The sequence below is a fragment of the Oratosquilla oratoria genome, chromosome 24 (assembly GCF_046742065.1).
Source record: "Oratosquilla oratoria isolate Oo_2021 chromosome 24, ASM4674206v1, whole genome shotgun sequence".
Lineage (NCBI taxonomy): Eukaryota > Metazoa > Arthropoda > Malacostraca > Stomatopoda > Squillidae > Oratosquilla > Oratosquilla oratoria.
Genome location: NC_134800.1, coordinates 19,483,609 through 19,495,635, shown reverse-complemented (window position 1 = coordinate 19,495,635; position 12,027 = coordinate 19,483,609). Strand labels below are relative to the sequence as shown.

Below are 12,027 nucleotides of genomic sequence, written 5' to 3'. Positions count from 1 at the left end.
TATATATATATATATATATATATATATATATATATATATATATATATATATATACATATATTCTTTTTTTAAATGATAGGTTCCAGTAAAACAGGGGTGGGAAAACTTTTCAGATCAAGGGCTAGATGAGATAGGAGCATCCTGCATGTTGGAGTGACAAATAAGAACCCCAAAGTGGTGTATGTTAATACATTTTTTTTTTGTGTGTATGTGTATTTACCTAGTTATATTATACGAGAAGGGAGCTATGCTTATGGTGACCGGTGTTCACAAGTTGGATTTCAATTTTAATGGTGAGCAGGCAGGGGGGCTGAACATTAGGCCTTTCCAGGCCAAAGTTTGTCTATGCCCAAGAAAGAGAATGAGAGAGTTTGGGGTTAGTGAGAGATAGTGGAAGAAAGTGAGAGGGAGACCAGTTGTTTGCAGATGACTGCTTCTGGCTAATTCTGAGGAAAGACTAAAGCAGTTAGTGACTGAGTTTGAAAAGCTGCCAAAGAAGTAAGTTGAGAGCAAATAGTGGTAAAAGTAAAATAATGAGATGTATAAGGAGTGATGATGGTGGTGGGATGGATGTGATTGTATCCACAGCAACATATGGAGCTTGGGCTTAGAATTTAAGGGAATGATTTTATGCCTTTCCTTTTTGGCTACCTCCCTTTTAAGGGGGAAAAAGCCTTGGTATATGTATGTATATGTAGGAAAGAAGAACCTGACTGTGTTTGAGATGAAGTGTCCAAGAAGTATGATATGTGTTACAAGGTTGGATGAATTGAGAAATGTGGAGGTGAGGCTTGGAACAGAGACAGAAGCAGACCTGTCAGAGAGGATAGATCAAAGAGTACTGATAAGGTTTGGGTATAAGGACAGAATGAATGAGGAAACAAACACATACACACACACACACATAAGGGAGGAAATAAAGAAAATCCTACAAATTATAGACCAGTATCCCTTACAAGCACAATTGCAAAAATATGTGAGTTATTAAAAAGAAATGGACTAAACACTTGGAAAAGAACAAAATATTAAACCCCAACCAATTTGGATTTAGAAGTGGAAGATCATGTACTACAAACTTAATATGCTTTTACTCAATATTGCTAGACATAATACAAGAAAGATGTGGCTGGGCAGATTGTAACTTCCTGGACCTACAAAAGGTTTTCGGCAAAGTACCACACAAAAAACCTACTAAGAAAAATTGAACTAATAGGTGGCATACAAGGAAAATTATTGGAATGGATGGAAGACTTCTTGAAAGGACGAAAAATGAGAGTGATACTTAGAGAGGAGAACTCAAAATGGGTAGACATGATAAGTGGAGTACCCCAAGGCTCTGTGTTGGCTCCGATGTTTGCTATCTATATAAATGACATGGATAAAGGAATTAAATGCTACATAAACTTCTTTGCAGATGATGCAAAACTATTGAAGATAGTAACAAAGAAGACTGTAAATCTTTTCAGGGAGATCTGGACAAAGTCTGGAATTGGAGTAAAAAGAATGAAGTGAATTTCAACATTAAAAAATGTAATATAATGGAATTTGGAAAAAGCAAAAATAGAATATCCGGTAAATACAAAATTGGAGCAAAAGAAGTTACAAAAGTAAATTAAAAAAGAGACCTAGGAGTGATCATTTCAAATGACATGACATACCAGACAAACATGTAAACAAAATAGTTGGAGAAACCTACAACTTAAGATCAAGGAAAGTGGCCTTTGACTACATGGACAAGGAAATGGTGAAGAAAATCCTAGTTACACTGATAAGACCAAAATTAAGAGTATGCAGCATCACTATGGACACAAAAAAAAAAAAAAAAAAAAAAACTAGAAACAATTCAAAGAGCACTAACAAAGATGGCACCAACACTCAGCATGTTGACATACAAACAAAGATTGGACAAACTAAACTTATCAACTCTGGAACAAAGAAGAGAAAGAGGCAATTTGATATCCATATATAGAATTATGAAAGGGACAGGATTCATCTACTTAAATCGGACAGAAGAAATACAAGGGGACACAAGAAGAAACTTAAGAAGGACAGTTACAGAAGAGATCTGAAAAAGAATAGCTTTCCACATAGAGTGATAGATACATGGAATAAATTGAAAGAGAAAACAGTGCTAAAACTATAGACGACTTTAAGAACTGGATGCGGAAAGATACAACTGCGGGTCCCTACGAGCATAGCTCTTCTCCCGCAAAATGCAACCAGGTAAATACACACAAAAAAAAGGCATGGAAAACAAAACCAAATGGAAAAAACTCAAATGGAAGACCAAGAATGAGACAAGTAACATCTGTTGAGTAAGGAGGAAAAATTACAAAGACAAGAGTGAATGGAAGGAGTGTGTGAACAGAAGAAGAGAGCCTGTTGCCTAAAATCTTGTTTTCCTAGTTTGCTTTACATTCTTTTTTTTTCCCAATGGATGAGGAGTGGGCTTGCCACAGAAGTGGTGGGAGTGCACCAGTTCAGTTGTTAGGTTCTGCTGTTGTGCTGTATCTCAATGTATTGCCTTTAACCCATGTAATGTGGTCATACACAAGGTGTTGAGGTGAAATATGAGGTAGGAGGTAGGTAGATGTGTGTGATTATATATATATACATGCACACACACACATATATATATATGTATATATATACATATATATATATATATATATATATATATATATATATATATATATATATATAGAGAGAGAGAGAGAGAGAGAGAGAGAGAGAGAGAAAGAGAGGGGAGAGGGAGGAGAGGTAGAATGAGGTAGAGTGAAGGAGAGGGTGGGAGAGGGAGGGAGGAAGAGGAAAAGGGAAGAAGAGGGAGGAGGGATAGAGAGGGAGAGGGATTGTGAGATAGGTGGGAGGGTAGACAATACATAGGAAGATTGAGAGAAGAGGAAGTGTGAACAAATGGGGAAATAATTATAAATAAGGTACCACAGAAAAGTACAAATTAGAGGTGATGAGAAAATAGGAAGTCCTTACTGGTTTTCCATTTTAGATGGGAGTGTGGAAATTGATCACATACTTGCACTTGTTTGGGGGCTTGATAACCTACCAGCATGACCTAAAATAGCTAATCTTCTGGGGGGCAAAAGTGCTGCTTAGTGACTTGAAACTGCTGCCCAGTAGGTTCAGATTTTCAGCAATGGGCAGCAAGTGCTAATAACAACAATAAACAAGTGATAAGAAAACTATGTATACCAAAAGGCCCTTTCCCTTTATATTAGGGATAACCAACTCCAAGCATACACACTCTACATCCATCCAAATCCATTCATTACTCCTGTATCAACACCTCATGGGTGAGGGGTCATTCCTATCCCATCACAGTGTTCAGGTCAACTGCTATGCATTGAGCCACAGTGCTTTCACTACACGGCCTAATAGCTAGAGCTAGTTTACTCCTATGGATTCATACAAGAAAAATAAAAGCATAAATATGAACCATAATAGGCCTTTTTGCCCTGGCAAGGGAGAGAGCCAAGCACACACATCCTACAGACATGCTACATCCATCCTATACCCATTCATAACCCATCGCATCTTAACATCATACGGATAGAGGGTCATCCCTGTAGGGGCCACACTGTTTGGTTCAAAGTGTAACACAGCACTTCTATGGTAGAGCCCAACAGCCAGAGCTGGTTTACATTGTTTCATTATATGGGAACCCTTATGTAAAAGGGGAAAAAGCCTTGGTATATGTAGATGTATGTATATACATATACCAAAAGCTTTTTCTCTCTTATAAGGGAGGTAGCCAAAAAACAATGGAGTAAAATCCATTCCTACTCATTCACCATTCACACTTTGTAAAGTGTTGCTAAGAAAGTGAAGTGATAAATTAACTCGTTTGACATGTTGCCCAATACAAATTCTTTACACTAGGGCGGCCTATCCATGATGATGGGATGGCAAACCACATTTACAAACTAATGGGAATTGAGAAGTGCTGTACATGAAAAATATACATCTACGTTAAGAAATATTCTATGTTGAATACCTCATTCTCTCTCTATCTCTCTCTCTGTTTTTCTGTCTTTTCTTTCTCTCACTTTTATCATTGGGTTCACATAACCTACCAGTAATGGGTGTTTGGGTACCCCTTCATGGGGAGAGGTACTGTAGATAAGAAAAAATATGTATATACATACAAACATACACACACATACATACACCAATAAACAAGTTCATAATTTGGGAGGGGTGGGGGGATATGAGCACAAAATCATCCATGAGCAGCATCACTACTGAATAATCCTCAAAGTAATTATAATTACCTAACCAACCATGCTCCTTCAGACACCAAACAAGCTACCTTTCATTACACTTATGAAAATTATATCTTAACTCTTGAAATAATTTCTGGCAAACTGAAACACTGCCAAATGTCACCTCAAAATATTGCTGTATTATACAATGAAAACAAAATTAAATTGGGGAAAAAAAAATACTACCAGGGGGAAATAACTATTAGCAGCCCACAATAAGGACTACAAAAGCAACTAAATATATCTAAAAATATAAACAAATTGAAAAAGTGCACAGGCCTCAGATTCAACAACTATATATTAAAAATTGTATAACCTGTGCTCAAGAGCACGGACATTTCTCATGGAGAAGTCACAAAACCTCACTACAATAGATTGTGGGAGGAAAAATAAATAAATAAAAGAAAAATGAATAAATAAAACCATTTAACAACAAAAATTCCCAGTAAACTTTATGACTCACAATCATCCCTGTTCTGAACTTGCACAAAAATGAAATAAAACACTTAATGGATCTTACCCTGCGCATGATGAGCGTTCGATCTACAGACTCTTCATCATCTGGGGTGGGCGGTAGAGGGCGATTTGGCGGAGGACCTAGAAAAAATAATTATTCACATTATTACTACCAGTTCAGTTAATATAACTGAAGGCTAAGATGAGGAGGAAGAGGAACAGTACAGGGGAGAGAGAAAAAAATAAAAAAAAAATAAAAATAAAAAAATAAAAAAAGAGTGAGAGAGAGAGAGAGAGAGGGAACAAGAGAAGAGAGAAGAAAGAAGAGAGCAAGAGAAGAAGAAAGAGAGCAAGAGAAGAAGAAAGAGAGCAAGAGAAAAGAGAGCAAGAGAGAAGAGCAAGAGAAGAGAGAGCAAGAAAAGACAGAGAGCGCGAGAGGAGAGAATGAGCAAGAGAAAAGACAGCACGAGAAGAGGGAGAGAAAAGAGAGCAAGAGAAAATAGAGCAAGAGAAAAGAGAGCAAGAGAAAATAGCTAAAAAAGAGAAAGGGAGAGAGAAATGGGAGAGAAAAAGAGAGAGATAAAATGAAGAAATCAAATAGAGAAAAGAGGGCAAAAGGTGAGAGAGTTAAGAGAGAGAAAGAGAAGGAGACCGAGAGAATGGTCACTACCCATACAGTGACATGGGCACAATCATCCATTCATTCAGTCTACTCTATGTGCTCATCCCAAGATATCTAATTCTATGACACTTATCCTTCCCCCCCAAGATATTAATTTGCTTTCCTTACTCTATAATTTACCGACCATTCCCTACTATATATGATCCTAATGACTTAAAACTCTTCACACTTCCTCCAGTCTCTTTCCTTCAAGACTAACCTCCAACTCACTGCCACCCAGTCCCCTTCTACATCACATCACCTTACTTAGCCCACATATACTTTCAGCTTTCTCCTCTCACATACCCTCCCAAGCTCTGCCACATGCTGCCTTATACTCTTCTCTGACCCAGACATAAACAATGTCAGCAAACAGTGACTGGCTCAACTCCCACTGACTAAAGCCTCACCTATCACCTTTACACTTGCCTCCCATACCATCCAATCCATGTATGTACACATTGAACAACCATGGTGACATTACACAACCCTGGCACAGCTTCACCTTCTCCTTAATTCACTCACTCACTCCATTTCCTACCATAACATAACCTTTATTGTAAATACTTCTTACTGCCCTAAACAACCTCCCCCCTATCCCATACATTGCAACACATCCCACAATGCATTCCTGTCAACCCTGTTGACAGATCCTTCTCCAAATCCATAAAAGCCCAAAAAGACATCCTTACCTTGTCAAAAACTTCTTGCATATGTCTCACTATAAAAAATTTATCCAGACATCCTTTTCCTTTCCTCAACCCACTTTTCTTCCCCAATTACTTCCTCAGGTCCTCTCTTAATCCTCTCAATTACACCTCAACCCCACCCCCCCAACCAATCATGAGTACCTGTATGTGGTGGTTCTGCATGATGAACAACACAGCTGCCCATTTTCAAGCCTCTCACCTTCATCAAGAAGTGCAGTATTGTGGGGCAGACACTTGAACTGGGTCCCAGATCTCTCGCTATCAACTTCATCTGTGTTTCTTAGCCCCCCCCCAATGCAAATGGGGAGCTGACAACCAACAACTGTTTCTATCCCCTTACCACTATTAGCTAGTGACACAGAAATAGTTCCACACTAATACAACTACTGACAACAGTCCAAATTCAGAGAGATCCATGGAGGAGCCCAAGGACTGTTGTCAACTACTGAGCTTGCAAATTTTCCACTTAAGTGAAACTCAAGGCAACAACTATTATCATTAACACCCTTACAATTACACTTAACAGACTGATCACTCTACAGTTGTAGTAGCTTTAGAGGGGTCTATCTATCAATTTATATTTGTTCCCTTTTCCTTCATAAAGAGGAACTATAAATGCACTTCTCAAGTTCTCAGGCACATATTATACAACCTCACTTACCAATCTACTATAAATGTTCCTCCCTTTGTCAGATTCTAGTGACATCCAACACAAGTGCTTTCCCCACTTTCATCATTTTCAATATTCTTTGTGTCTCATCTCTTCCTACTGCTTACATTCTTCTTCCATCACAACCATATTCTAAACAACACTCAATCCCTCCCTAACCTCTTGAACATTCAACAAATCTCTGAAATACTCTATCCACCTTCCCCTTACTGTCTTTACTTTCATTAACATTTCTCCATATGAACCTTTTACCTTTTCCACTCTACCAGACTCACCCCCCTCTCACTCTTCAATTCCTTCCAAAACATCTTGTCAAATTCCATCCCCACTTTATGTATACCCTCTCTTTACCTCCTTCACTTTGAATTTTGTTTCTCCTCTATTTCTCTGTACCTCTCATATGCTTCCCTTGTTCTACTTTGCAACCAATCCTCATAATCTCACTTCTAATCCACTACCACCACCTTCACCTCTTCATCCCACTATTTGCTGCTTCTTCTGTTTCCTCCCATCCTCCTCACCCCATATACCATGTTTATGAACTTTATCACTTCTTCCTTGAAACATATCCATTCTCCTACTCCAGTTTCCCATTTATCCCACACCACATTTCTCTAAGATTCTCTTGGTATTCTTTCTCTTTATCCTTCTTATCTAATTTGTTCACCTTCACCACTATCCTACCTTCCCCCTTTTTCTTCCTCCTCCTCAACTTCTTTCCCTTTTACCAGATAATGATTTGTCAACCTGCTCTCACCCCTGAAACACTTACTTTTAGAACTATTCCAATCCTCCTATTACTGCATTCTCAACCACCCTCTTCCACCACACTCTCCCATATATAGCTGTTTGGCCCATATCTCTTATCCCAATTTCACACTCACCTACATTATCCTAAAGACACTTCCCTACACTTCACCATGCAGAGCCACTCCTTTCCTCCATCGCCTATTCACGACTCCTGATACCTCCCCTCCACACTCAAACTCACCCCTCCCCTTCAACTTAGTTTCACTCACCACAACACATCCATCTTCCTTCTCACAAACATTCCACCAATCTTTTCCCTTTTACTTTCTAGGTATTACCAGAATTCTGGCTTGAATCCTCCACCCAGACTCTCCTATGCCTTGACATTTTGTAGGAGAAAAATACAGAGTGGAGGATCCTTAGTCCCCTCCCTCCATCCCATTTAGTCATCTTTTACAACATACGTGAGAAATATCGTGGCAGAATTCTTTTCCCCCTTCCCCCTCACTACAAGGGAATAGCAGAAGTACAAAATTACAAAATTATCACAATTCCTTTACGAGTAGAGAATTGTAACTCTAATACAGATAAATGATGTGTGACTAGTTCATTGGGGCACCCCAAAACATTTTCTAAATTATTGGCTGCATCCAGTCAACACCATAGTATTGATTGTATATGAAGCAGTAGAGGATAATGTATCCAGGAGGTGCTCAGATGAGAGGGAGGGTGGGAGGGGTGTGGAGTGTATTTAGGGATGAAATGGGTGGGAGTGTTTTTATGTCTTTCCCTTTTTGGCTACCTCCCTTGGAAGGGGGAAAAAGCCTTGGTATATGTATGTATGTATGTCAACTAATGAATCCACTGCCCTGGTTCTCTCTTGCAACATATCCATGGCCCCCAAGAACATGACCACTGTCAACAGTTCAGCCAAGAAGTCACTTAGTGAAGAAATTTTGTATTGCTGTTTGAAAGGAGTGAATATAAGGCAGTATAATATACTGTTGAAGTTGATGTGGGTAAAAGTAAGGTGATGAGATGTGCAAGGGGATAGAATGGCACCAAATTGGAAGTAAATATTACAGGTGAGAGACTGGAGGAAGTGGATAGCTTTAGATACTTGGGTGTGAATGTGGCAAGAAGGGGAGGAGTAGAGTTAGAGATAGAATGTAGGTTGAGAGAAGCTAGTAAATGCCTTGGGGGATTAAAAAGTGTCATAAGAAATAGACATTTGAGAGTGGATGCTAAGAGGAGATTGTATGAAGGGGGATTGTGCTGACAGCACTGTATGGGTCAGAAACATGAAACATAAGAGAGGAAGAGTTTAAATGTGTTTGAGATGAAATACCTGAGAAGTATGGTAGGGGTTACTAGGCTGGATAAAATATGAAATGAGGAGGTGAGGAGGAGAGCAGGAATGGATAGGGAGTTGAGAGATAGGGTTGACGAATGAGTATTGGGATGGTTTGGGCACATGGAAATAATGAGCGAAGAAAGATTAATAAAAGAGGTGTGAAAAGCAGAGGTGGAGGGAGTGAACATGAGGGGGTCAACCAAAGATGAGATAGATGGGTTAAAAGGGGCATTGGGAAAGAGGAGGAATGTCTGTTGAGGAAGGAAGGGAGAAGACATGGGTGAGTGGAGAATAACTGTGTGTGGATGATGCTGTGATACATGGAAGGGAGTGGGTGGGGGATGGGGGGTTGAGGAAGTATGTGTGAATGATATTTTGACACAGCCTGAAGGAATTTCTCCCAGTCTTCTCTTTTTCTGCAAGACAGGACGGAAAGCCCCCCCCCCCCCACTGATTAAATGAAGGGGCCTTGCTGTGATGTGCTGTGTCTTGCTGTATTGCTTCTGACCCAGGGCAGTGATCGAGATGCAGGGATGACCTGTCATCCAGGAGGGGCCAAGAAAAGGGGGAAAAAGGGGTGGTGAATGGGAGTGGAGTATGTGGGGATGAAATGAGTGGGAGTGGACTCATACCTTTGACTTTGGCTACCTCCCTTGTGGGGGGGAAAAGCTGTTGGTATATGTATGTATATAATATGCTCTGTCTCTTATGGTTGCAAGGTGGCGATCAGAATATAGACATGCTAGAACAATTCTTTCTTCTCTTATGATTTCTATCTTGGGTTGATTTCTTGGGGAGTGTGGTCAACCAATCAATCTGTTTGTTGCCCTAGATATCTCTAGCAAGAGACCCATGGTTCCCTAGTAACCAGCAACAGCTACCAGACTGGTTTGTTGGTCACTCAAGAAAATAATATTGTGTTTGGTGAAGTATAAAATTTGGTGGTCAACTGTGAAGTGCTAGTTATGTGATCTGAATGTACATGTAAGATTACTGCAGATGTTTTGAGAACATAGGAAGGGCCATTTTTATGTTACATTTAGAGAGGTGTGTTTGTGTGACCTGGGGTTAAGTTTATGCTAGTAAGGGGTTGTGTAGATCAGATTTTTGTGGTAAGACAGATATGAAAGAAAGCTATAGGAAAAGGTAAGGATGTTTTTGGGCTTTTATGGTTCTGGAAAAGGCTTACAACAGGGTAGACAGGAAGGCACTGTGGGAGGTACTGCAGATATATGGGATAGGAGGAAAGCTGTTAAGAGCAGTCAAGAGTTTTTACGAGAGTAGTAGAGCTTGTGTTAGGATTAGAAATGGAGAGAGTGAATGGTTTGAGGTAAAGGTGGGACTTCATCAGGGATGTGTTATGTCACCCTGGCTGTTCAATCTTTACATGGATGGGGTGGTGCGAGAGGTGAATGCAAGGGTAGTGGGTCAGGGGTTGGAGATGATTAAAGAAAATGGAGAAAAGTGGGAGGTGAGCCAGTTGTTGTTTGCTGACGACACTGCGCTTGTAGCAGGATCAGAGGAGGGATTGAGGAAGTTAGTGACAGAGTTTGAGAAGGTGTGTGAAAGAAGGAAGCTGAAGATAAATGTGGGCAAAAGTAAGATGATGAGATGTACAAGGGGAGAGAGTGACAGCAGGCTGGAAGTGAGCATAAAGGGTGAAAGACTGGAGGAAGTGGATAGTTTTAGATACTTGGGTGCGAATGTGGCAGGAAAGGGAGGAGTGGGGGTGGAGGTAGAATGTAGACTTAGAGAAGTGAGTAAATGTCTTGGTGGATTAAAAAGTGTAATAAGAAATAGACATCTGGGAATGGATGCTAAGAGGAGGTTATATGAAGGGCTGATTGTGCCAACAGCAATGCACGGGGCAGAAACATGGAACATAAGTGAGGAAGAGAGAAGGAGTTTGAATGTGTTTGAGATGAAATATCTGAGAAGTATGATATGGGGTTACTAGGATAGATAGAGTGAGAAATGAGGAGGTGAGGAGGAGAACTGGGGTGGAATGGGAGCTGGGAGATAGGGTTGATGAAAGAGTATTGGGATGGTTTGGACACATGGAAAAAATGAGTGAAGAAAGATTAGTACAAGAAGTGTGGAAGGCAGAGGTGGAAGGAGTGAATATGAGGAGGCGTCCTTGGATGAGTGGAGGAAGGACGGGAGAGAACAGAAGACAGGTGTGAATGGAGAACGGTTGTGTATGGATGATGCTGTGATGCATGAGGGGGAGTGGGTGGGAGATGGGGGGTGAGGAAGTATGTATGAGAAAAAAAATTGACGCAGCCTGAAGGGATTTCTCCCCGTCTTCTCCTTTTCTGCATGAGGTGACAGAGAGGGGGGGTCGCTGAATTTATGAAGCGGCCTTGCTGTGGATGTGCTGTGTCTTGTGACACTGCTTCTGACCCTGGGCAGTGGACAGGATGCAGGGATGACCCGTCATCCAGGAGGTGCCAAGATAAGAGGGAGGAGGGTGGAAGGGAGTGAAATATATAGGAAATGGAATGGGTGGGAGTGGTTTCTATGCCTTTTCCTTTTCGGCTACCCCCCATGTAAGGGGGAAAAAGCCTTTGGTATATGTATGTAAGATTCTAACGCTTCAAATATTGAGGAAATAAAAATACTAACCTTGTAGGGAAGTGTGGGGAAGAGCACCTTCAGGGGGTCTGAAAGGGGAATAGTCCATCCTGTTATACAAAGAAAGAAAGAAACAAAAAGAAATGTTAGTGCGTTAGTACATTCCCAAGGCAACTAATTACTACAACCATCCACAGGATTTGTTAATATAGCAGTCTTACATAGGCAACTATTGTTGAGTAAAAATTATATCAGTGAAAAACTAGCAAAGGCTTAATATAGCATAGCACAGGTTATAGTCAGGCAGTTACAAAAAGGCCATGACCAATACAAAATTAGGCAAGAGAAAGAAAAAAAAATCTTAAAAGAACCTGTCATGCTACACAATTTCATGCCAGAAGGCAGTCAGAAGAACAACTGACCAACAAGAAGGTTATGTTGCAGAATAACATTTATTCAATGAGAAAAGAATTCTGTATGCAGGTTACAAAACAAAAAAATACAAAAATAAATTAATAAAAACAAAAATAGAAATAAAGGTAAAGAGACAGTAATGGAGGATGGGGAATTTA

General features: G+C 40.1%; 1 protein-coding gene across 14 annotated transcripts in view; it reads right to left on the bottom strand.

Annotated features, from left to right (window-relative positions):
- The window catches only part of msn (serine/threonine-protein kinase msn), a 258,964-nt gene that overhangs the window by 30,377 nt on the left and 216,560 nt on the right, over positions 1-12,027 (bottom strand). For 11 of the 14 annotated variants that reach the window (XM_076207790.1, XM_076207791.1, XM_076207795.1 and 8 more), the window contains 2 exons: positions 11,507-11,565; positions 4,801-4,877 (listed from right to left, as the gene is read on the bottom strand). In XM_076207790.1, the coding sequence (XP_076063905.1) occupies positions 4,801-4,877; positions 11,507-11,565 (136 nt within the window). The remainder of the gene's footprint in view (positions 1-4,800; positions 4,878-11,506; positions 11,566-12,027) is intronic. The other 3 variants (XM_076207797.1, XM_076207801.1, XM_076207804.1) reach the window with 1 other exon arrangement.